This window comes from Nothoprocta perdicaria, unplaced genomic scaffold, assembly GCF_003342845.1.
Source record: "Nothoprocta perdicaria isolate Ctin4 unplaced genomic scaffold, notPer1 scaffold_22, whole genome shotgun sequence".
Lineage (NCBI taxonomy): Eukaryota > Metazoa > Chordata > Aves > Tinamiformes > Tinamidae > Nothoprocta > Nothoprocta perdicaria.
In genome coordinates, this window is record NW_020455415.1 from 1,423,195 (window position 1) to 1,450,163 (window position 26,969).

The 26,969-nt window shown below is 46.7% G+C and overlaps 1 protein-coding gene across 1 annotated transcript in view; it reads right to left on the reverse strand.

Annotated features, from left to right (window-relative positions):
- Positions 1-26,969, reverse strand: part of GPC4 (glypican 4) — a gene marked incomplete at its 5' end in the record, with an annotated part of 63,721 nt that overhangs the window by 24,921 nt on the left and 11,831 nt on the right. Inside the window, one exon of the mRNA XM_026039008.1 lies at positions 12,205-12,363. Coding sequence (XP_025894793.1) covers positions 12,205-12,363 — 159 coding nt within the window. The remainder of the gene's footprint in view (positions 1-12,204; positions 12,364-26,969) is intronic.

A 26,969-nucleotide genomic window follows, 5' to 3' on the forward strand; every position in this document is an offset into this window, starting at 1 on the left:
AAGGGGGGAGGAAGCCCTATTATTTCATGCATACCACTAGCAACTGAGGATTCTGACCTCTGCTTTTCTGTGACTCATATTCAATAAATATTTTTCAATAAAACATGCCTCTGTGTTTTCTTAATCCTCAAAGGAGTCGTGTTTAGAGCCAGAAGTTGTTAGAAGGAGGGAGGAGAGGGGGGGGAGAGAGAGAGATTTTGGCCCAGCGTGAATTTAAACCTTGTTAAAATGTATTAAAGTATGCTGAAGTTCAGATTTTTCGTCTTCAAAGTGCTCCAGTACAAACAAAGACTAACAGAGAAAACATTTTCTGGAAAAACTGAAACATTCTTCGAGTTCCTCACGAACAAAGTCATGGGGTTTGGTGGTTGACATAGCTGTATATAATGTAGCCTCTCAGGAGCCTGAGAGAAATGATCCAGGGAAGAAGAGATTGATTTCAAACACCCGCCACGTCCTCTGTCCAATATCAGCAGGAACCTCTACTTTCGTTCCCATGACTGGCATTTCCTCTGCAGGCAGGGTTTTTTTTTTGTTCTTTTTTAGTTGAGTTTATACTATAGAGATTAGTTTGGTGTATATTAATTTCTAATTCACTTAATCATTTTGAAAGCTCACTTCCTTCCTTTGCTCAGGCCTTCTAATATCACCAAATAAGTTGTTTATTTAAACACTTTCAGACCAGGCACAAGAGCTAACAGATGCGTCAGCAAACTCTTCGGAAAGGATTAGATTCCAGAACGACACTGACATGAAAGACCGTTAAATATTTCCAACCCTCAGTCTAAAGCAGCTCAGAGTGTTGTTTAGAGCCAGAAAAGTTACCTCAAGTAATACATCCCTATTGACAYAGCACATTTATTCTCCTGTCTGGACTCATTTTGCTGGTTATTCTCCAAAGTAAAATGTGAACAAACTGTATCCTGGCTTTAGAGCTGTTGGTCGCTTTGTGATGTTTAATAGGGGCTAGAATATGGGGCAAGATGGTGAAAAAAACTGAAGAAAAAAAATAGCAACAAGTACCTGTGCGCTTGCMATCTTCCAGCCCCAAAGCATTGTTAAAAATAAATTAAAAGTACAGTATTTTTACTCTGAGTAAGGAAAGCTAAGCTTTTCTCTGTGTAAAGCAAAGGCTTCCAATGCAAAGCCAGGGAAACAAAATATTCCTTTCTGTAACTTAAATGCTAATCTGACTAGTAACTGAACCATCTCCAGCTTGATATTAATTCTCCCCTCACAGAAACAAGCTGATTAGCAAACTGCAGCATAGCCCAGAATTAACCTTGCCASTGCAAGACAAATGGCAGGTTCCTCTCTTCCATCCGGACTGTTTGTGAGGTAAAATAAATGACCACCTTTCATTTGCATTAGCAGTTGACTTCTTCTCAAACAAAGCAAACACACAAAGGACGTGGTTGCTTATTTTACAGGACCGTAAAAGCAAGTTTTACAGCTGTGTTGCAAGCAATCTGTACTCATTAAATTATCACTTTGACAGACTTCCTGTGAAAAGCTGTCAAATGCAAACATTTTTCACAGATGACAAATCATACTTTGTGGGTGCTCTCCAGAGCTCCACTCTTCAGAGAGATGTAGGGGCTCTGCTGCCTACTGGTTTTCTTGATTAGATTGGCAAAAAGGAGGAACACACAAAATCAGCACAAGTTTCAAGACACCGACCACAGGAGCAGCGCCTGCAACACAATGTCCAGGAGTCGTCCCGTATATCCCGCATCCCGCTTCCAAGGCCTCTGAAGAGTCACCAGCAAGCTAGGGGAACATCAGCTGGAAAATCCCACTCTGTGTCCATTTATCCATCCATGCATTTCCAGCTTCCTCAGTTGCTTTGCACACCCTTTCCTTCCAAGAGACCCAAAGCTGCCTGTTGCAGCCAATGCAAGTTCAACTACGGTGCCCAACCAGTGCCCCATCACCAACCTTGAGGACACGAGGGTCTTGCCAAGCCCTGAGGAGAGGGCAGGCCACCCAAGCAGGCTGTGCAGCATGCCAAGCACGCTGCAGGAGGGCTCATGAGCTTTCAGCAACACTRGGGTGCATCAAACTGCCCCAAACAAGGAGTCCTATCATGCCAGGAAGCCCCATCCACAGCCAGTCACCTGAGAAGCGCAAAGCTTTGCCCTGAATTCTCTGTTCTTCAGGGACGAAAGCCCCTCATTTCACAGAAAACCTCTTCTCTCTACATCCAGAAGCATGACGCAATGTGGAAACACCAGCTCATCCAGTGATGGCCAAGATTCAAACCCTAAGTAAATCGGGGCTCAGGCAGAGCAAGACCTGCATTTTATAGCATGGAAAAACCCCTAAGTCCAGCACAGAAAAGGCAGAGGTCTGGTAAGGTCCACAGAGAGGTGGTTACACCAGTACCACCTGGTGCAAGAAAACCAGACAGGACCTGACACAGGAAGTCAGAGGGAATAAGCTGATCTTTTTATGGGCACAATAACTAGTTACAGGTAAGTTGCCACCCACCTTTTCAGGTATACCTTAATACCTTGTCCAAAGGATAATGAATTAAGGACTGTCTGCCTTGCCAAAACCTTTAATTTGCTTGTCTGTGTAGACAATTACACTTCCCAGCATGCACAGAACAGCACCGCCATAAAGAGATTAACTATATTTACCCAGAAAATCGTTTATTCATAAAACGCACACAATGACAAGATGGATTCCCAGAAGGAGAGACTCTGCCTCAATTCCATCCCCACCAAAGGACGGAGCTGGGCTGCGCTGCAGCGGGATGGGAGCCAGCACCGCCCAGGGCCATGGAAGGTCCATCCTCGGGGTGCAAACTCCACCCTGCAGCTGGCTCTGTGATACGAAGCAGAACTCAATCCCGATAGACAAAAGGATTTGGGAGGAAAAGGCAAATGTTTCACAGCTCTTTTCACCTCTACGGTGAACCCATCTGTAGCTTATGCCACCTACTCCAAAAGAGGGAAAAAAATGCTTTAAATGTGGCTCATTACTTTTAATATGCCTTCACTTCCTTTATTGCATATACCACATTTGTAATTTCCACCAGGGAAACACAAACCATGGCTTAACAGCCTTTTTCCAAAAGTGTTGAGAAACCGATGAACACGTAGTGTTAACACATTTATTGAATATGAACTCAGGAAGGGCAGGGCAATTCCAAAAGCTGTTTCTCCGTCCTGCTTTAAAACATGTGTTTGCACTTAGGGGCATGGGAAGAACTCTTCCATGTAGTCTGAAGAAATACAGGCCTAAGTCATGGCAGTGTCACGGCRACAGCCCTCGTGACATGCAAACCTCAGAGAGCAGGAAGACACAACAAGATCTCCCAAGTTCGCTTAATTATTGAAAGGTTTCAAGGCACTAATAACTGGGCTACAACTTCTGGCAGGAGGGGAGAAAACAAATAAATACATAAAACAAGAAACAGATCCAGATTTCTAGAACATCTTGTTTCTGGTGGGTTCCAGAACATCCTCCTCTTCTTATGCAGCCAGAAACCCAGAAGAGCAGAGCAGCAGCTAGCACAGAACTCGGGGTGACTGTCAGCAAGCAGGGACCAGTCTCACTAAAGGCACAGGAAGTAAAGGAGGAGAGGAGGGGAAAAAAGCACCAAAAGATCCAGAAACGGTAGCCTCCGATTCGAGCAGCAAATAATGGCACATACTGCTACATATAACAGTGGTCCTGAGAACTGGCAGAGCAGTGACAGCAAAAACACCCCCGATACAGGGACATGACGTGTCTAGACTATGCACTGCTCTGTGTTCTCCTCTTAGTCTGTGAAACTCTGCTACATCCCACCAGGACAAGCCCAGATTTCACAGCCTCCTTATCCCTCTTTATAGGGAGGTCCTCCCAAAGTGCAGGGCTGGTGGATGCTGAGGGCTGGACAGCCCCTTCCTCCCGAGCCCTGCAGGGTCCCCAGGCATCCAACTGCTCCTCACAGCTCCTGATGCCCACCAAGACCTCATTCCCTCCTCTCGACACTGCATCTCCTTCTGGTGTATCCCATTCTAGGCCAGCTATAGCGGCCTGCTCCCATTCCTCCCACGCTGCCCTCTTTGAGTTTCTTCCCTTCAAGCCCTGCTCTTTTCTCCACCTCACCATCACAATCCCTAGTTCCACCCTCCGATCCTCACCATGACTCTGACGTTTGCACTTATCCCTTCACCTTGACATGACTCCAACCCACCTCTTTACCCCCCACATTTGCTTGGTCTTCACTTTACTGCTCTCCAAACTCCACATCCATCTTCTACTCTCACTTGGTTTTTCAGGTGCATYAGTTATTTCTCAGCTGATTCAGCTTGCTGGCTCCAGCTCCACGCAGTGCAGAAGCACGAGCTCCACAACAGTGAACTTCAGCTGCAAACGTTTCAGGCAAGTTTCTCCAAGTTGCCTCCCACATGCCACGTTCCTGCAACACTCAGGAAGGTATTTCACATACATATTTCCTTCCAATCCTTCCTTTCCACTATTAAAAAAAACTTGAGGAAGGCTTGTGTTGCTGACTGCTTTCTTGTCCCCATTACCTCAGTTCCTCTCTTCCTCCTATATCTGTACGGGGAGTGTTTTCAGCCAAATGCTTTCAAGCTTTTTCCTCTCTTACTCGTTCATACAGCATACAAATGGCTGGGCATTTACACATTTCACTACATTTAACACTAATGAAATAAGAGCACGAGCCACTTCTGCTCAGGGGAATATTATACATTCAAACCCACCCTCCAAGAGCCCCAAATGCCATCAACACCTTAATCAACATCCAGAGGAGCAGCTCCCAAGACTCCACGAGCAGGCAGGCAAAGGGCACACACATGCTAGATGGCTTCTTTGTGCAGTAAGGAGGAAAAGAGAGTTAATTTTAAACAGACAGACAATAGCTCATTGACTGGTTGACGGCAATTAGTAACTAGAGAGCACCAGACATGTTTCCTGCAGCTGAGTATAAAGCTTGCTGCCCACATTTTTATTTTTATTTTTTAAGTACGGAAAGGGAAGAGCGGTTCACCTGTGATCTCAGCAGCAGAACTGCTTGCCTGTGAGAGGGCAGAAGACCATTTGATTCGCATCAAGCCCAGCCAGAAAGCAACTTTGCCCGGGGCCCAAGTCCTTGCTCAGCTGCAAAACCTCCGCTTTCTTCCCACCTCCAGGGCCTTTGGGATCCCATCCCTTCGAGATGGCCCAACCTCAGGACCTTCCTGAGCCTCCCAAAACAGAAGCTGAAAAACACAGACTCTTCTGACCGAGCACAACTGAAAACAAGTGTTTTCTCTGTGTTCTTCTAAAGACCTCCAGAGGCAGAGGAATCAGTGAAACAAACTGTCACAGCTGCAGAGACAACACACTATTTATTTTCATTATTGTTGCAACAGGAAGACAACTAAAAGAGCACAGGTGGGAACTTCAAAAGGAAACGGGTTGGTGTTTGYTCCCTCTTGCCTCTCCTAAAGCACTGCAGTCCTAACCAGGGCAAGCACAGGTCTAACACTAAGGTAAAGGACCCTATCTCAGCAGCTACTTCTCCTACAAAAAAATAGAGGAACTTCTCACCCTTTTCTGCTCTGATGAGTATAGCGTGAGGTGCAATCCCTTCTGGAGAGGCAAGACAGAGGCGGTTAAATTGCTCCTGCCTTTCCTTAATGACTCCGATGTCTCTGTCATCAGTGTCACCAGGTCCCACTGCCCCTACTCCCTGCTCTGTGCCAAGCAGGCAGGCTGCAGAGCCAAGACCAGTCCTCAGGTCCTACCACACCATCCTCAGTGCCACAGGCCCTGGCACACGAGCACAGGCTCGCAGAACGAGGTCCAGGGCTTTGCTGTTGTAGGCAGTTTCCAATAGGAGTGTTAATGCAGTATTAAGGTCCCAAAAGGGCAGTTATTTTGGTATGGGAGAGCGCCCGGATGGGCTGCCAGGTTCTAACTATAGGCACCCCGGTCTAGACACCTGTGGGGTTCGTCTTTCACTATTTTCCTCTGTCCAGTGCAGAGGAACAGACCACCAAGACAGTGGACGGCGAGGGAAGGCTGCTGCAAAGGGCAAGTTTCCCCTCATCCCTCATGCTCCAGGACAGGACAACAGCATTCCTCCAGCACACGGCTCACACTTCTTGTTGTCACAAACATTCCTGCTTATTAATACCTCCCAGCATGTGTCCCAACGCATCCAGTTACAGCAATAGAAGCCCACGCTTGCTCACCTATCCTGTGCTCGGGTGCTCTGTATGTGCACACACAGTGTCCCCCCTCTGCACGCCACAATGTGATGGGCTGCACAGGGGTTATCTGCTTTGTACAAGGAGGTTGCTGGGCTGAGACTAATTACACAGGCACTTGTTGGCTCCCTCTGCACATGCATCCTCCCTTATGGGTTGCAGGTGAGCGGGCTGGCACCTCTTTATTAAGTCAGACCCAAGTAGAAACACCTGCTAACACAACCTGCTCCTTGCATCCTCCAGGTGACTTGCTAAATTCAGACATCAGGGATGAATTCTGCAGAACTACTAGAGGTCCTGGACAAATCTCCCTGCTATCGCTTACTGGGTGTGCACGGGCTGTTAGGCTGAGGGTTATCTGCACAACACGAGGGAAACTCAACTAGGAAATGAGACTACAAGATTATTCTCCAGTTTTATCAGGGTTTGGAAGGTATCTGGCCAACATTCCACCTGATAGGTCACTTGGCCCCTGCCACAATCCATCGAGCAGTATTTGTATCTTCCCATACACCCAAGAGAGGGTCATGCTGAAAGGCCAAGGCCACCATGGGATGCTTAGAAAACACACAGCAAGATCGTGCTTTATACCTGTGACTACTCTGTCCAACACAGACCTCAACCTAGCATCACAAACCTCCTCTTCTGGGGAGCTATGCCCCACTCCCATCTCTTCACACCCCTTCAACCTAAGAACCACCACCTTCAACGAGGCCTCAAGAGCTAATTCTCACTGAAAACCAGTCTGTTTGGCTATGATGCTGAACCTCTGGGCTGCAGCAAGCGTGCTGGGCTGGAGGAGACCAGCAGCTCAAGGCCTCCCTGTGTGCTCTGTCCTCGCGGATGCACCTGACAGCTCTGCCCCGAGCCCCAAGCCTTCCACCCGCGGGCCACAGCTACAGGGTCTCGGTATCACCGGCCGCCTCCTCCTSCTTGGATTCGGTTTCTTTCCGCTCTGCGGCCCCGGAGGGGTTTCATTTTACACCTTCATATTTGCTTTATCTTAAATGCTAATGGAAAAGTCAGGGGGACRGGGAGGAGGAGGTCAGAAAGGAGGTTCACAACATTTAGCAGCTTTCCAGATGCTGCCTTGGGCTCATGCAAACCCTCTTCATCACTCAGCCATTGCGTGAGCCAAACCCCACATTTCACCTCGCTCTGCACCTTGCTCCCAGACACCATGGAGAAGCTTGCAGGTCTTCCTGGATCCACRGCGTGTAGGGAATGGGGACAAGACTTGGTTTAAAGGCGATAATAAAAGTGCTTGTTAAATGCAACCAAAAGGAAACAACCGTCTCTTTTATGGACTGCTGTGGTCTGCTGCACTCTGGGCATGSGCAGTGCTGGCCGATTATGGGAGCTGCTGGGAGCTGTTTCCAGGTGGCCACCACACTGTGGAGATGCCCTAGTGTTGACATTGCCTACGGCTTTGGCAATGCCGCATCCTTTAGYGGTCCCTCCACTCCTGGGACCTTTGGGAACTGTCCTCTCTGAACCACACTGTTCAATTACCCCACAGGGTCACGTCTTCCCAACACAGGCCTGGCAGAGTAGTTCCAGCTTTTGAGAAAACTGGGAGATGTCTTCAGTTAAAAAAGCAGCATCTTATCTCAGAAGCAACAGAACAGCAGAAGCACCTTAAAGAGTTTCTACTGTTTCTTGCCTCTATTCCAATTCCTCGAAAGAGCTCAGAAATTTTTCTTCTGGCATTAATGTCCTTTTTCCTAAACTATTTCTCTTTTAGCACACATGAGAGCATGGAAAACTTCAGCCTGAAAGCAGAAGACAAATGAAAGTGCAGATCTAAAGCTAGGACTGGACATTTATGCACTCTTAATGTCACCATTAATGTTATTAACCCCGGAAGAGGGAGGGAAAGGGAGGGTAAATAGCTGGGAGAGATGAGACAAGGCAAAGTAGTTTTGAGGCCATAATCCTCTAGGTAGAGAGCTGCACATATAGCCAAAGAATCTCACCCACTAATTTCTCATTGAAGCCCAAAAGCATGCACCTGAGACCCTGCATTTCAGAAAAACAGAAAACCTTCACCTTAAAAATGCTGAACAATGGAGGATACAACTACAAAAGTTTATTTTTTATTTAAAAGTATTACCCTCGCTGTTGAAAATATCTACCTTACTGCTACACTGGGATGGGGGAAGTGGTTTTAGTTACAACAGAAGAGACCCAAGGAGCATTTAGAGCTGCAGTGTAAGCAAATAGCTAGACAGGAGATGAGACTAAAAGGTTCTGTCTTCTGCAAGCTGCACACGAGCAAACGGATTCAATGGTACAAAATTATTACGTATTGGGAGCCGAAATTCCTTCTGGTCAYCCATTTGAAGGGGGATAATCAACAGCTCGTTCCGCACTCCTGATTAAGAGGAGATAATCCGTTTCTGAAGCAGGCGGCTTTGGTGTCAGTTCAGAGCGATTCTGGCAATGGTTCTGACAGCACCCGGCGCTCGGGCAACAGCTGGTGCAGGCACGAGGCTTCCCAGCCCCATCCAAAGGACACGCCGCCACTTCTACTGTCATTTTGCAGCGGCAACTGTTGYAAAGGTCAAGCACATAACAGAGCCGCTTCGGGTTTTGCCTCTCTTCTCRGACCTGAATGTCAAGGCCAACAGATTAGCAGCAAGACGACTGGCAGCAGATACTTCCAAGGGGCTGGAGGACACGGCTTGCGTCTTGCAGYGAGAGCTGCTTTCCATAGCATCATTCCCAAAGCACAGGGCTGTGTTACTCCACAAGGAGATCATTTGTTCCACTTGCTGAGAGACTAGCTTAGTTAAGCAAACTTAGATCTCTACCATCACTCGTTACACCCCCATCAGTCCATCTACACCCCTTGTAGCCTAGATGATTCCTCAYTAGAGAGAGGGAGATGCATGGATCGTTTTCTGTCAGCTTTATTTACATTTGAATGGACTTTGCCACTAGAAAGCAATAATGAGGCGGCCTTWAAGGTCTCCAAACGTTAAAACAGGAGCAAGGGCCCATGAAAAGTTGGAGCTCTGGAAGGGAATGTCTGAACAAATACATGGACCTTGATCATCCCCCTCCCCAGGYTGGGCAAACCACACCAAAGCCACTGCCAAGGCACCTTCAGTCACATTCATGGGCTTGCCTTTCTTTTTCCATTTTTTTCAACTTCTTTGGGCTGAAATAATGTTTTGAGTGCACCAAATGCACAGTTACACCCAAAACACATTCACCAGAGGGTTTCAAACTGGCAAGACATCTCAAAATAGCATCTCTCATTGGTCCTACCAGGATACCATTCTATCCAACGCTAKCATTAAAGACTTGCAGGTATAGAAGGGACATTAGTAAAGCCTGCAAAGCACAGGCGAGACTGGCACCTACTATGGTCAGCAAGCCMGGAAAATAAATAAATGGCAAGCTGTAAGAGTTGTATTTGACAAGGAGAGATCAGACATGCCAGGCAAACCACAACACAACCGGTCAGACGACTGAGCAGCAGAATGGCAGGGCAGAAATAACACACCACGGACTGGCCACTAGTAGAGAGCTTGTTTATTTAAATAATAAACAAGCACACAAATAAACCCTCCCTGGTAGTCTAGGGCACAGCACTCTAAGTCGRCTGCCAAAAGTGTTGCAGAGTATAAAGCAAAAAGGGGGTGACAAGCAGGAACAGGAGGGACTTGGGGATGCAACCTTGTCCCCTCTGAAAGTCCATGGCAGAGCCGACTCACCCCAAGTCCCTTTGGTGAGCACCAGAGCACCTACAGACCCACAGAAGGCCCTCCTTGACCGCCAACTACAGCRCTCATTGTCCCTGCAAACTGGGTATCTTTAGGGGTGACTAGACCAGAAGAAAGGAGCCCGTCATGGTTAAAAGTCTTCCGCCAGGTAAGCAACATAGGAGAGTAATCAGTTCACCTCTACTTTCACTCCAGGTAAGATTAAAAACTCCTAAATCAGCTTTGTCTGCAGCAAGGAAGAGCTGATATTAGGAAATGCTCAAAGATGAGGCCATGAGGATCTGGGACRAGCTAAGGAGGTTGCTAATTCTCCGTCATTAACTTCATAAGGGGTAGAGAAACTTCCTCCAGGGAGAGGCTGGGCACAGCAAATCCACCTTCCAGGAACAGGATCACAGCATCCCTTCCCAGACCTACCATTCACTCAAGGAGTCCCAAACTCACGATGACAAGAGCCAAGCACTGAGCCCGGCACAGGGTGGAAGGAAGCGCACGGCAGAAACAAAAGGGCTGTTACAAGGCTCCCTATCCAAGGTTATCCACGATAAACCCTTGTGCTTTGAGCAGCATCCAACTCGGCTTAATATCCCGTGCCGTCATGCAGCCCTGCAGCCATCTCCCATGGCAGGCACGAGCAGACACACCTAGCGCTACGTCCGCGCCACGTCAGCGGTGGCAACACAGCAAACTCTGCCTGCTTCTTGTTTGCACTGCAACGGCTCTGAAAGCCTCTTCGTTCATTTAAGGTGAAGCAGATGCTGCTCCTCTGGTCTCTTTGAAAGGGCTTATCTACAGGCTGGATTTCATTAAGTGTCTTGCGCGGCATTTATTAAGCTTGCAAGTCTAGACACTTCGGTTCTTTCTCTATCACCCCTTTGGTGAACCAGCAGGTAGAGACAACAGAGGTGAAGAAGGAAATATTTAGCTGGTAGATTTAGATGCTATCAAGAYGATTGGGTAATTTCACTTTGACTCACTGTAATTTCATACTTAGGGACTTTTTCACTCACCCAAGTGCTGATCTGTTCAGAAAAAGGGCTGCTACCTGTTGCAGCAGCGTACAGGAGCTGCCTGGGAGACTTAAGACACAGACTTTCGTTTTTTAGTAGAAAACTGCATTGGACCAATGACAAAACAAAGGGAGAAACAGAAGCATAGAGAACTGTGAAGTGAAATCGCCCTCCAAGCCCAAATAATGATGACAATGTATGAGCAGAACAAGAGTCTTGACCATGAGAGTCCATCTGTCTCATCAGATACCTCATCATGCAGCTGGGTGCCACCCCACCAGCTGCCAAGGACAAGGCAGGCAAGAGCCTGACGCCTTGTTCATCCCATCCTATACCAGGGCCATCAAGGCATGCAGTCACTGCAGGATGCACAGGAGCAGGGACAGCAGTGACAAGGAGCAACCTGCAGCGACCGTGACATGCAGGAGCCTGCAGAGACCCGTGGGAGCTGCCTGGACTCAGAGCTGATCTAAGAGACCAAGCTTAGACATTGGGTCCTTGCTGCACTGCGTGCCTGGATATCACCCTGACCTGCTCACAAGAGGAAGGGACCCATGCTCCTAAGAAACGATGGCACTGGCCACGGGATGGACAACGATGGCTTGATCTGCCTCCAAAGGGTATGGTGGGAGCATGGGCATGAGTTGAGCYTGCCCTATAGGGACAAAGCTAGTAGGAGACTAGTGAAGACTTCAGGAGGTTCTGGTCAGTCCCTAATTAGCATCACTAAAGTGATGGGAAGTCAAGACTTTGTTCATTTTGCTTCTGCCCCTGCACCACACTGGCACGCTAGTGCTCTGCACCCAAGAGTTCCGTATTTATTTACTGCTCTACCCAGCCCTGCAGGCTRAGTGAGATGGATACAAATCCGGTTAGTTCCTAACACGCTGGGAACGATCAGCATTTTTATGGATCAAGGCTGCAAGAAGTGCACGTTACAATTACACGCGCTGCAGGGATCCACAAACAAAACCAACTGCAACCTACATTAACAGAAAAATGGGTTTTCAAAAGATTAACCAGAAAGAAATATCTGTCTCTCAGAGAAACAAACAGCCATAATCAGCAAATTTCTCTCACACTAGTTTGCAGAACTAGCTGCTTTCTACCCTTACCACCACAAGCCATGAGTCATAAAAACTCCCCAGCAAAGGGGGCAGGCAAAGCTAAACCAACTGTGTACAAAGCAACAATGCGGGAATTACTTGTGTTTTATCTACAAGAGAGCAAGTTCAAGGTCGCTGCACTTACCATCAAACTTCTTGTATCGGGAACTAAACATCGTTTGTAAGTGATTACTGAGCTCTGCGACAGCATTTCTGAAGTCGTGTTTGCTCTGCTGACTGTACTTCTCTTCCATTTCTTGAGAGCAGCACGTGTAGCCTTGGGAGCAGACTTTCAAGTGGTCGCCTGAAAAGGAAAGAAAATAGCGCAAGTTAAAAGAATTCCTCATTCCAACAGCAGAGGGGTCACACTGCGAGGCRCACGGATTCGAGGCCCCAGCAGCACAATCTTGACCCAGATTTTCTTTCCCCGAGGACACTGGATTAGCCCCTTGCATATCAAGCAATTCTACAGAGCATCATTATAGTGCACCTAAAAATGCCATGACTTGATCTATCTGCAAGAACACTAAGAAGTGTCCTCCTATTTACTAGGTTAAGAAATTGAGTGAACGGACATTTATCTTGCTCAGCATAATCTGAGAATCAGCAAAGTGACCTGTATATTAGAGAATCTTTTATGAAGTTTTTGTAAGTACTTTAATTGCTTTCAATTTGTTCAGTTAACACATGACACAACATCAATCACAATGTTTTTTGCACAGATAAATCCTTCTTCACCTGCTCTTCCAATTACCACCAGAAAAGACTTTTTGCAGAATCACAGTTATCCTCAGTATTAAAATTTTATGCAAYTGCTCATATAAAGGCTTTACATTTCCCAGCCCCTTATTTTGCAGTTTTCTGTCATTATCCTGGGTGAAAACGGGTGTTTACTTTTGGAGAATCCAGACAGATTTTTCTCCTTCACCCTGAAGGATAACTCTCACAGAAGTCACAAGGCTAAAGTCTGCTCGGTCAGAGGAATTTAGGTGCTGCAGTGTGTACCTAAACTTCATTTTAAAAGTTTAAGAGCTTCTTGTGTTTGCTCTCAGCAATTCAGCCATAAAGAGCTATCAGTACCTGCCTGCAATATAGTTTGCAAAGCAAGGCACAACCCTTCTGGACCTCACGTGCTTTTGGAGGGAAAACCAGCCAGCAACATTTCAAAATTACCGGCACTGATTATTTTTAATACCTAAAACATTGTTTCTATCAGGGAAGCAGTTTGAGAGGTCTGCTGAACTTCAGGGACTACCACAGCCAGATGTTTTCCCAAGCGACAGTGAGTTCAGTGCTTTGAACATCAGCTGTTGCCCAAATTCTGCTCTCAATTACGCTCCAGGCRAGTTGCTGCAGCATTTCCAGAGAATCTGGGCGCAGAATCTGGCCCTAYATAACTTGCTTTTTAAACATCCTGTTGCTGCACAGGATGAAAGCGTCTTCTTTTAGTGTCTTCAGTGAAATGCTCCTCGCGGGGCTGGTGGGCGTCGTGATCTGCGACTCGTTTATCCAACACACCACGTAACGCAGCGACATTGGACGCAGATGGGCTGAAACCAAAGTGGTCCAAACTTAGGTAAATTGTGCAAATCTTTGTCAACACCGAAGACGCGATCAAAACAACCAGTTATGATGGGAAACTCGAACTTCCATGTCAGATGGTATTTTAAATGACACAGCCTACACGTAAAGCTGCCACGCTCCCTCCCATTTCACAAACCCCGTTGCCAAACCATAATCTTCAGCTGGGAGAAGCAGATGGAGAAGCGAAGGCTCCTTCCTACCTGCTCACACCCTGGAAGCCAGCAATAACCCCCAAATACCATAGGGGATCGTAAAGACCCGCACTGAGAACTGCAAAGGATGGAGCAGCCCGCTCTGAACCTCTGCARACTGACTCATCCTCACGCTGAGGAGCTACCTTACCTGCTAAAGCCTCACAGGGCTTAGCAGCCAACTCTGTGCCGTGCAAACCAAACGTGCCCATGACAAACGTGAGCTCCCTGCTCCGTCTGCCCTGCGCAGCTATCTGATTTCCTCAACCATAATCTGCCCCAGCTATCAAAGCTGCATGCCGCTTTGCACAACTTGCTAGCGTAAACACGCGAGTATCTCTCAGATGCTTAAGCATCCTTTAAATATATATATTATAAATTAAAATACATATACCAATATATATATATATATATATATATAGCACTGCTGGGGACCTCTTCTCCTAAATCAGTTCTCCTTTGTGCTCCAGAGAATGCTTGTGTTCCTTGCCATATTAAAACAACTTTGACCAACAGCTAACTCTACCACCACTAATTTATTGCACAAGCCCCGTCTGCCACTCTCGAGTTATGAAAAGCTCAGAGATGCTACAGGAAGCAACGCTTTTCCAAGACAGCTTTCWGCAAAGGCAGAAAGTCTCGCTTTCTCCTTAGTTATTTCTCTCCTACAGGAAGGAGCAGTCCCAACACGGAGCTAAGCCGGGACTTAGGAGTGCAGCCAAGCAACCCTGACCTGCAGCTGCAGCAGCACTTGGTCTGATGGGTCACGAAAGCTGGGAAAGACACAGATGGGTTTCAGATCCTGCTCCCCAAATTCCTCTCCGTGGTGTGCACACAACAGCAGCTTGCAAATATGGTATTGCCCAAAGCGCTGTGCAACCCATCACGATTGCACAGTCGGGCTGAGCTAAGTATCTACCTATATATCTATACACAGACACACACACACCCCATCTCGAGCCAATATTGCACCATCCCGGCCAGCTTCAGCTAATAATTCAACAACTGCACAGAGAACAATTAGGAGGCCAACAGAGCCACAATGTGACAGATCAACAGAGACACAATATGGAGCAGTAAGCCTGGACATTCCTAATAAACCTGCCTTTCTAGCAAGGGGCAGCTAATGCTGGTGCTTCACAAAAAGCAAGTTCCCAGGAGAAGCTGCTTTATTTCACTTTGAATCTCTTGCCTCCGATGCGGGTGCAGGGCTAAGGCTCTTTGACACAATGGCAAGCAAATAAACAGCAGCAAAGTGATAATTACAGCTACAGCAACAGCTAGTTTTGAGTTGTCAAAGTCATTTAATTTCAAAACACTTGAAATAGTTCTTTCTAATTCCTTGTTTTGCAGGGAAGAGGAAACATGTTGGAAATGTTTTACTTGAGATGCACTTTGTAATTTCACTAGCCTTTTTCAATGCACATTCCTTCCTTTGGTGGTTTTAATTTACATACCTCTAGTTCTTTGTGTTGGAAGGATAGACAACTACCCTGCTTGGCAAACTCAGACCTACTGATAATGGGATTTCTTTTCCTYGTCATATTTTGCAAACACTTTTGAGGTAGTCCACAGATACCTTACAATCCTTAAAGTAGTAATTTCCAACAAGTGCTGCTATTTATTTATTAAGGAACAGTGGCATTGGGTCAAGACCTAACGTTACAAAGCAAAAATGCATTTCTTGTACCCGCTTAGTCTCTGACTTGCACAGTGCTTCACCGGTGCAAACATGCAAAGCCACGCATGGCAAACCCTATTGACAGGATCTGCACACGCCTGATTTATTATCTGGTTGGCCATTAAGAAATTGTGCTCCAAAATGCAACTCAGACATCCAGAAATGAATGACCAAGCAATCTAATTATGGAAGATATTTCTCAGTCATGTCAGCACTATGTGGTCTTGGCTCCTGACCAAGAATTAGCTCTGTCTGGAGCCTACAAGCTCCTGCTACTGAGCACTGGTGCAATGCATCCTCCCCTGTATTATCCTGGGTTAAAGAGGAGACRTTTTAGGAACATGAGCTGATTTTCTGTGTTGTTTTCTGTCACTACTTAGGAAGTACCAACAGAGAACAGTTACAGAACCGAGGCCCATTCTGTAATAGTGGGAACACAACAGTGCTAAAACTGGCACAGAGAGGACTGAAAAGGATGGAATGTGGAAAGCAATCACGGCCTGTGGTCCACACAAGCATGGACTGGTTATTTACACTGGAAAAAAGAAAACCTAAGCTAGAGATAAGACTAAAGATGGTTGATCTAGATTATTTTCTCCTACTAGCAGTGAATTCTCGCAAGTAAAAGGAGTTAGTAACCCCAGTATTTAGGTCCGCTTAAGCAGATATCTAATGWATAAGTGTGTTATATACACTCACACATATATACACACTCATGGTGCGTGCTCACTGTCAAGGACACATTCGGCAATAATTACTTCCCCAAGTTCAAACTCATCAAACTCTGCCCATACAAAGGCAACTCTTCATCCACCGCTGAGTGTTAAAGACTCGGCAGCTTTCATAATTTATCACCATGTGAGCACAGCAAAACATAACTCTGCCACAGCCTCCTTTCAAGTCATGCCTTTTTATTGAATTGTTTGGCAGGGTTTGCAATCATCACTTCAGGAACTGCACGGCAAAAAGAGCTTAAAGAACTACTTGAAGTGTCTACTGCATATGCGCACCATAGCTGCAGCTCGGTACGGACCCGCAGCACATCTCTCCCATGTGCTGTCACAGCAGGACTTTCTATTTTATGCTACCTTTCAATACATAGAAAGAGATGTCGAACCAAGTTAGAAAGGAAGCTTGCTCCTTGGCTAGTTAACAGTACACGTCTTTGAAAGAGAGGTGGGGATGCAAATACAGAAACGCAGCGGGACACGATGTTACCATTTGCACATTTAATGAAGTACTCGGAAAAGTAACCTTGCAAACTTAGGGTTTAAAGCACTACAGAAATCTCACATTTAATAGACTCCAGGAACACACAGTTCAGTTTTTTCCACATCAAGTACCTGTTTTGCAACGTGCTGGAAAACATGTTTCATCAAATGAGTAAGTGTGCAGTGCAACTTCAGGGGCTCCATTATCTTAAACAGCAGCTCCCTTCACCAAACAACTTCCAAGAYTTTTTGAAATGCTGTTTCTGAACTTCCAGCCTCACATGCCATCCCAGACAGATCCTTATTGACTTGGCCAGGTTCATACTTCAAGTATATCAAGCCGCAAAACTGGCTAAGCTCTCAGGAAGAGGTTAACTGGAGGATAGCTGGTTTGCTATTCATTAACACACCATTGCACCCAGTCTAGCCCCTCACTGCAAATCAGTTAGCAGCCCAAAAGTAGGTTTGAGATGTTTCTGTTGGCCTTTTTTCCCCAATACAAGAAGGTAGCCAGCAGCAAGTAGGGCCATTGAAGCACGTGGAGACAAACGTTGCTCCAGGAGCAGCACATCATTTCAGACTCAAACGCTCTAACCCTTTCCTTTAACCCCATCACCTTGTGTCATCTTTAAAAGAGCTTTATGACTTCCTCTAAATCAACTACAAAAGGAATCCCGGGCTGTAACGCTGAACTCTAATCCAATTTCACACTAGACTTGCGTTCTAATTATCACAGAATATTAGGCTTCCACCCATCATCTATAATTGACGGGCTACTGAGGCTTTGCGAAAACCCCCAACAAAGACGGCAAGAACCCCCCGGCATCCCCCTGAGCGCGGCCCCTGCCCACGCTAACGAGGCAACGGGAGCACCAAGAGGARCACGAGCTTGTGACCAACTCAACTCAACTGTCCACCCAACCCGGCCACCTCTGATGGTACCTGAGATACTGCAGAACTGTATCTGCTCTTTGGCAGTGTCTTCTCTTTGCTACAAGATGAGCTGAGCAGGCTCAGCTCCTCAAAAAGCGCACTGGGAAGGCCAGACTGCCTCCTGGGATACCCATACCCAAAGTGACCTGCTGCCTTCTCCAAGCTCCTCCTGCAAGTACACTGCTCAAATGCCCCTTTTGCCCACAACAAGCAGAAAATGCAAGTCATTCTTTGCCATCTCTTATCCAAGTTTTCCTTTTGCAAGCCAGCTGTGCCGTGCCCTCTCACACTGCAGGAAAAAGYGACTTGATCCCAGTTGGGACATCAGCAGCCACATCTCCCTAGGTGCCCCCGAGCACCAAGCACATTCCAGCCTGGATCCTGGCTTCCAGCACCATCTGCACATTTCCAGGGCTAAGTTCTTCCTTGCACAACTTCCTCCCTCCGCGTTTTTTTGCAACCCGACACAAAGTTCAGATCGTTTTCCATTTCCATCTTATATAAATGGTTTATTTGCCTTATTAATATTAAAGCCACTTGTTTCCCCCTGTACTTCCACTTAGGTTATTAATCACTGCGTGTTTTGGGATTTTGTTAGCCCATTACTCTAATGGCACAGAAAAATTCCCCAGGCTCGCGGAGAAAGTTTATAATATTGAAGCCATTTTTTGCAAACCTGTCAAGCAGTCAAATACACTCTTTGATACCCAAACCAAAGCCCTTTCACCTACGCTTAACAACAGTGAACTATTTTCAGTCAAGCTTTACTGCATCTGTTAACTCAGCTGCTAATCCATCTTGCAGGCCGGGGAGCTGCAGAGCACACAATACCTCCGCGGCATTCCTCCCTTCCACACAACAAATAATCCTAATTATTTCCATAGTGAGCACCTACAGTTACTTAAAATATCRTACACAACCAAAGTCTGTCTGGCTTTTATTTTTCCATTTTGCTTTGCTGACAGCTTTGGGTTCATAAATTTACTGCCAGGAGAGTCGGGGACCGAAGAGAACAAGAGAGATTTATATCCATGTGTGCACATTAAGCCAAATACACATTAGAAACCTTAATTCTTTTTCTTTTCCCTCTGGAAAGAGCAACTTAGGACAAAGAGACAGCATTGCCTTCCACTCATTCCAGTCCAAAGTACAACCACAGGGCTTGTCTTCTAGCCTGATGACACAGACCCACCAAGAGACACATCCGTGCATGACCACATCTGGGCACCACCGAGGTCACCACAAGCGGTTTGGGGACAGCCCTGGTGACGGGGGAGACCAGCTGAACCTTGTGACACGTTTCCAGCTCAGCCTGCTGCTCCGAAACAGTGCACACAGCCAGGAACATCACCGGTTAACCAAGGCACCTTCCCACCGGACTCTTCCCCAATGCCAGCCTCCACTGTGGGCAGCCCCTAAGCTGAAGGAAAACACAAAACTCAGCCACATTTTAGTGCAAGATGGGTTCAGATGCATCATCCAAATCAAGGCATGAGGCAACAACTTCCTCTCCAATAAGGTAGCCTGAATACCATGAGGTTTTACCCCCTGGAAAACTTTGCTGCAGGGGAGCTCTCCTTCCTTCATTCAGGCACATGGGATATTGGCTCCACTAGTGGCACACAGAGCACAAGCCAGGCAGACCAAGATAACACATTTGCACCAACATCAAGAGAGGGAGAAACCGTGCAAAGATCCGAATACAACAAATAAAGCTAAGGAGAAAAAAGAAAAAAGAAATACTCCATAATTAARCTTACTACACGTGCTGCAAACCCAGACAGTAAAACACATCTGGTTATCCAGAGGATTCTCCTTGGCTCTAGCTAGGTCAGGGACCTTCAATGAAAACCAAGCATTTATTTATTTATTAACTTACTAAAAAGCAAACCCAAGAAAATCCCTCTATGCATCGAGCGAGAGCTTAGGAATCACAAATCCTTTTCATCACCGCTAAACTCCCCAGGCTTGCAACAGCTTTTGCAGTGCGTGTCTCTGCATACTTGGCCCAAGCGTTACAGAACAGACAACTTTTGCTGAAAATTATCTTATTTTTCCCCTCTGTTTTTTTYCCTCCTTCTCTTATTTCCCTTCTGAGCAGAAGGACAACTCCAAGCACCCAGAGACCCATCTCCAGGATGCTGGAGGGAGGCAGAAGGCCCCATGCCATCCTCCATCAGCACCCAAACCCATTCGAAGCCAGACACTTCGAGTCAATAGTTCTGAGCACATGCAGAGACAAAAATAAAATTGAAAAGATAAAAATCCATTAGAAATACTTACAGACGGTGATTGTACTTCACAATGCAAAAGAAATGGCACTTGTCTAGGGGATTTTATAACAATAACCCAAAAGAACATTGGGTATAATATCACGTAATTAAAGAAAAAAAATCCACTGGGAATAGCAAATACTCAGAATTACTAAGGCCTCAAGCAGAAAGAATAATAAAGGGAGAAGATCTGGCTGAGCCACAGTTACTTTCCTTGTGGGGCTTCCCACTTTTTCCCTCAAATTCCTCATTAAAAAAAAACACCATAGATTTGGGTTTTTTCCATAAATCTTTAGGAAATTTGGGGAAAAAAGAAAAAAAAAAAAAGGCTTTAACCAAAATGAATTTTGCTGCAAATGCAATCATAGGAACTACAATATTTTTTACCCTCCGACCTTCCTTCCACACTGTTCCTTGGACCTTGCCTGCTCGGAGAAGCACCACTTTCAAGCAAGGAAAACAGGAACAAACATCCCCAATACATATATATATTTTAAATACACATAATTGATTCCAGTGCAGATGCAGGTAGGCTCAGGACTGCACAGTGGTACCTGGCACCTACCGTGCCAGAGGACTAGTCAGTGGCTGGCAAGTCACAGCGTTCCTGGCCTCAGCCACGGTTCGTGATCCTGCAGCCTTATGGCCTTCGTGCAGAGGGCTGCCTGGTGGTCAAAACTTCATTAAAAAAAGGAGAATTTAAAAAAAAAAAAAAAAAACCACCAATTTTTTTTTTTTATAAAGAATTTAAAAGAATTTTTTTTAATGTCATCCCTACTTTACTCTGTGATCGTGGCTTTACGGAGCCACTCTTTCCAATGAAGATGTCCCCTGGCAAAGGGCTGCACAACCATATAAATTTGATGCCCGCGTGATAAACACCTTCCAATACGTTTTTCTGGCTACCGTTTGGATGCTGCCAGCATGCTTGAACACACGGAAGTTTTCCCACTCGCAAGAGCAAAGTGGCCAAACAGGCATCTCATGAAATAGGGGATAAAATTTCCATGTGTTAAAACGCACTGACAAGAATAAAAATAATAACATCATCATTTAAATTGGCAGCTACGACCCAAGCAAAAACAAACAACAAAAAAGATGTTTTTAATTCCTTAAATAAGCAACAAAGCTCATCCAACTCAGCCGCAATTTCCTGTTTTCAACCCAAAATAAAATTAAAGGGAATTGTAGATTACAAACAACGTTATTGAAGGATAACGTACAAATATTAAATATCTGCAGAGCAGCAGGGCGACGTTCTCCATCCTTCCCCTGGCCTTCAGTGGGGCTCCTCTCGCCCACGGAGGATGAGGAAGGGCTCGCTGCAGACCTGGCTCTGAGGGCAGCTGCTCTGCACAGCCCATGATTGCCCTGATTCCCCCTTTCCCTGTTAGGGGAGAAGGGAAAAGCATGGAAAACTCYGTGCCCAGAGGTAACTCCGTGATTTCTAGGAGCTAGGGGCTTCTGTAATGCCACGTCTGGAGCCCGGCACGCGGGCATCAAGGAGAGCCAAGGCAAGCAGGGACTATCTAACCGCAACTCCCTAATTGCCCTCTCCCAGCATGGGAAGGATTAAAACYGGGCCGCTAATTGGGCTGTCGGGTTGGAAGCGGGATTTCTGCGGGAAAGGGGCACTCAAGCTTGTCCCCCATCAGCAGTGAGGGAGGGGATGGTCCCTCCCCCAGGCCATCCTGCAAATGCTCCCGGGAATGGGGCACAGCTCAGCCCATGCACGTCTCCATCTGCCCTTTTTCAGAGGTGGGAGCTTGGCCCAAATAGTGGCCAAGGTCGGCGTTTAATTGGGAATAACTGGGTGCAATTTTCTTCTCAATCCTGATGGGGAAGAGATCTGTTTTCATCCTGCATTCAAATCTGATCCTTGAGAGCTACGTCCTGTGCCCTGTCCCCTCCCCACCAGGTCTTCATCAGCCGGGAGGATGATCCTGCCAGGCTCCTGCATCTCCTTGTGCACCAAAGCACCTTGTCCCTCTGTCCTTCCCTCTGGCTCATGCTGAACTTCCAAGCAGGAACAAGTCCTCCAAAAACCACAGGGATAAAACCAGCTGACGCTCTAGCCCACCTCCCTCAAGTCACACTTGYTGCACGTTTAGCTCTAATCAAGGTTTCATAACACTCCAGCTCACCAGGAATGAACTCCAAGGTCCCCTGCTCCCCAAATCCCCCTTACTTAAGCCAAGAACAAGCTGTGCTCTTTCTGCAAGTCACCAGTATGAGCATCTAGAGAAGGCAAGGGCCATCACCACGACTTCCCACAGCAAAACCAGCGGCACAGAGAGTCCTCCTGCAAAAGGGCTCCGGTGACTATTAACCAAGCTGACACAGAGCACTTGCCAGCGGAGGGACATCACTTCACTGCATAAAGTGGCAGTTTTGCAATGCCGGCAAGAGCAGAGCACAGACACGGTGAGAACCATTAGCTTACAGAAAGCTCCCCACTAGCTGCAGAAGCACTCGCTCCAAAGGGCTTGAAGCCTTTAAGGAGGAACTCAAAATAACTTTTTTTAAAATCTCTTCCAACTCACTATTTTTCATTTTTCATAGGGGAACACCCAAGCCTGTGCAGTGCACATAAATGTTGGATTTTACTTTTGGGAAAAATACAAAAAAAAAGGAAAAAAAAAAAGGAGCCGTTTCCCTCATAGCCACATCCTGCCGTTCCTTGCGGAATGGGGGCAAACAATTAGCCTTAATCCCTGTTAGTTCTGTATGTTGCCTTTAAATCCTGTTACCGCATTCCTTCATGCGCCAGGCGGGGGCTGTGGAAGCGGCCGGGAAGGCGGCTCCGGCATGGAGGGCTGTGACCCCACGGTGCCTCCGGCTCCTGACCCCTCATTCCCACCGGAGCCGCRCTGGGCCCCGGCGCTGCGACGCTCCCGGGCTCGTCTCACCCCTTGGGTGTTCATCAGGACGTCGGATGTGAATGAGGAGCACGAGCCTGGTGGGAAGGGGGATAAGGATTCACTTGGAGGAACCACTGCGCGATGCTGATTTAGGAGATAGGGAAACTTCATGCCAAAGTGGGGTTGCTTCCGTATTTGTAGCGTTTGTGGCACTCCAGAAAGCCTCCTCCAAAGGAAGGCTGAGCTGAATTAACGGCGTTCATTTATTTTGGAGGTTTACCCAAGCCTTTGCTTAAAGATAAACACATGCCTGAGCAAAGAGAACTCGAGAGCTGGGTTGGGGGAGGCTTCACCCCCCTCCGACAGCACTGCACAAAGAGGTGGCATCAGCAGGAAAGGCAACAATGGTGAGGAACTGCTGCTTTTCTCAGGAAAACCTTCTTAAAATGCAAATATTGCGCAAAAAGATTCAGCACAACCAAGGCATTTAAACTAAACTGACTTACTAAGGGCCAGCAGTCAGTAGGTTGAAGCTATAATTCTCAGAGTATGCCAGGGTTTTGCCCAAATCTCAAAAAACTTACAGCTAAAATATCTTATAGCTACCTTACTGACTCATTACTGGAAGGCAAGGAGCATCTTCCAGTCCAAAACATCCTTAAAACCAAAAGTGAGACGACCTTATCACAACTCCCTTCAGGCCTCCACTCAATCTTAAAGCTCGCAAGTGCGTCATTATTCTTAAACTCACCTCCAAGTAAAGTGGTGGAAAAAAAAGTTAACAGTAACAAGTCTTAGCAGTTACAAGAAACACTCAATACTCTTTAAACCTCCCAATGAAAACGCTCCGTGAAACCAGAGTTTTGCAGAGCGCGATCCTTGCAAGAGCAGCACCTGCATGTCCAGGCTGCAACCTCCTCTGTGCRGTTGGCCACGCTCCTTCCAGATTGAAGTTTAAGCAATAAAAACCACCACCCTTCCCCAAATAATCTTTTCTTAAAACCAAGAGTATTTGCAAACACATGGTTAACATATTGCCCGCACTGAGAGACACCCTGAAAGAGCAATGATGCTAACTTTTGGTACTTCAAATAAACAAAATTGAGCTAATCAGCCTGGAAGATCTGTTTTCTATTTGCGGGTTTGGGGTTGCTGTTTTATGTTGCTTTTTTGGGCTTCGCTGTTTGTTTGCTTTCCATTACGCGGCCCCTCCTCTCTCCAACCTCCCAAACTCCACGGGCTGCAGTTACAGGGAGGCGTAGGACACGACGTGACAGGGTATTGGAGCCACCCGAAAAAATCCTCTCGAGGACAACCTGGAAAAACGTCCCYGAGGTTGGACAGACACTTCAGCATTACCAAGCAGGACTCGTTTGCCTCTTACCCAGGTAGCAAACACAGTCCACGAGCTGTGGGTTTTATCACCTTTGAGTGGAGCTACTATTCTTTACAGAAACGCTCTTTAAAAAAATAAAAAATAAAAAAAGTATCAGATCACTGTGATTACAAAAGCTTCACTTACATGCTCAAAAGCTCCCATAAAACCTCTMGTTCAAGGTTTATTTGGTCTAGGGGTTTTTCAGCTCGCAGAAATGACTTGCAGACGCAAGTCATTTGTCCTGGGAGCTTTGACTGACCACTCGCTCGGCAGGCTCAAACTGCGCAAAATTCCCTGAACTCACTGACCAAAAGATGTTCTTTTAAGACAAGTTCTTATAGGGAAAAAAAGGTGTGTGTGTGGGGGGGGGGGTGAAAATCTTGCAGCAAAAAGGAAGTTTCAATTACTTTGTGAAACCAAGCAGAAAAATTAAGATCCAAGCAAACTTTATTAGCTCTGACAAGCAAATGCTGATGCCTTTGTTTCACATACGCACCAAACTTTTACTAGGTTGTGTGTGTGTTTGGGTTTGCGGGCTTTTTTTYCCCCCTTCTGCTTTTTAAACCAAAGAAATACGTATCCATTTTTACAACGGGTTGTGCTACGACACTGGGATTTGTAGAGATGTTCAAACCAAGGAATGACACAGAACGATCRCAAAGCAGCCGAGCCGCTCTGTGCCATTTGTTGCAAGCACCCAGAAACACTTCCATGTGTCAATAGTACTTCACAACTGTATCTATCTTTGGAAAAAACAGGGGAAAAAAAAACATATTAATAACCCCTTCTACTTCCTCCATAGCTTGATGTGCAGAGTTACAGTGCAGTGAGAATTTGAGAACTTCCAAACTTGCAGCAGGTTAAAAGACTCTGGGAAAAGATGCACAAAAAAAAAGGACGGATCTTCAAAATTTATTTTGCATCCACACTTGAATGTGGAGCCTTTAATGTGAAGTTTGTGGACAGCAGATCTGCAGCAGCCTGGGTGCTTTTGGGCTGCAGGGGAACCACAGGGATCTCTACCCCCCAAAAAAAAACAAAAAAAAGCCCTATTTGCTTAAAACAAAATTTAGTCCAACATCATCTCCCAGGCCAGGCATAAGGGATATTTTAGGTAAAAGTGGAATTTTGATTTTCACAGCCACAGAGACGCACTTTTGGTAGCCAAAAAGATTGCAAAGCATTTGGTCTGGTGCTTGGTCTCACACAAAGCAAGACCTAGCGCTCACCAAGCTTTGGGCCCAATGTTTTGGCCAGGAACCTCCTGTTGTTCAATCCTGCTCTCAAAGCAGGCTGGATTTCCYTTGCTCTACCAGCAGCACTGCCAGCACCCCATGTCAGGCTCATTTTCCAGAGCGACCACACTGGATGTCTCTCCCTGCCCCAYGTCTTCTCTCCTCTGGTGACTTCAGAAGTAGCTTCCCAACTTGATGTAGATCAAGTAGAGGCACCAATTAAGGGGGCTTCAGAAATAATTAGCTGACACAAATCTGACAAAAACCCTGCTTGGATAAAACAGCCCAAAGAGGGAGTTGGGAAGGGATAGCAAGCAGAGMTGGGTCTTTACACCTCCTCTTCCATCACCATGTGCATACCTATGTCCTTCTCCAGGTGAGATTTAGGAATTGGGACCCCAGGGATCACACTCCATGGTTAGCAGGTCCTGRTAATGCATCTGGCTGTGATCAGCCCAAGAAGGATGTCTTGGATGTTGCTCATGTTCCTGCTGCCTGGTCAGAACCTGCACCGAGACCAGGAACACAAGCAGMACCCAAGTCAGTTTGATAGAGATGGACATCACCAAAGAATGTGCCATTTCCACACCCTGCCAAAGCCGGAGATAGCCTCACCCCAGACCCATCCAACATCACACACAGGCAGCGACTTCCAATCTCCTTCCGTTTACCCTCAATAAACCTCAGGAGGTCAAGGAAGGAAAGGCCTAAGGGAAGTTAATGAGCAACTCATGCATATAATACTCAGGGGAAAAAATAGATGCTGCTGCCTGGAGCAAGACATGGCTATTTGACATGGGTTGCCAGGTTTTAAAGGTTTAAAACTGGCCCCACGCGTGGTGGGGAAACCTAGGGAAACAAAAGGGTTGCTCCAAGGGAAAGATGGCCCTGGAATGAGGAGGTGGGTCAGGCCAAAATCTAAACAGGCCCTCCTGCACATCCATCCCAGCGCCACTGTTTATAAGCAAAGAAAGGCAACTTTATACACAAAGCTCGCACATTAGTGGTTCCTGGCTTTTTCCTGGAAGAAAAGCTGCTTTTCAGCTGAACTTTCTGAGAACTGCTAGTGTAAATACTGCAAACCTCCAAAGAAACACGCAGGGCTGAGCCTAAAGCGGGGCTGGGAGAAAGGCAAACAGGCCCTGCAACCGGAGACAGGCAAGTCTAGCACCCCGAGCGCCAAAACGCCCAAGGTGCGACATTCCCCAGCCCTTTGAAATGCCCTGAAATCGGGCCATTGTGCAGAGCTCCRAGGCGGGAAGCACAGAAATGAGCCMCCGCCGCCTGCCAAAAGTGCCTTTATACCCCCCGGGAAAGCCATTATTTTCTGGGGGAACAGGCATTTATTTGGAGCAGCACCCTCAGGGCAGGGGGGCAGGCGGGACTCGCTCCATCTSCCCCTGGAGCAACCACCCTCTTTCCCCGTCCCCCGGGGACAAGGCACTTGAGAGGCAGCTCCCTTCCCCTCTTGCTCCTCGGGGAGCTGCATCTCCCCTCAAACAAATCACCTCGGAGCTCAGACCGTAGCAGAGTTTGCAAATAAGAATTTTACCTGGAAAAAAA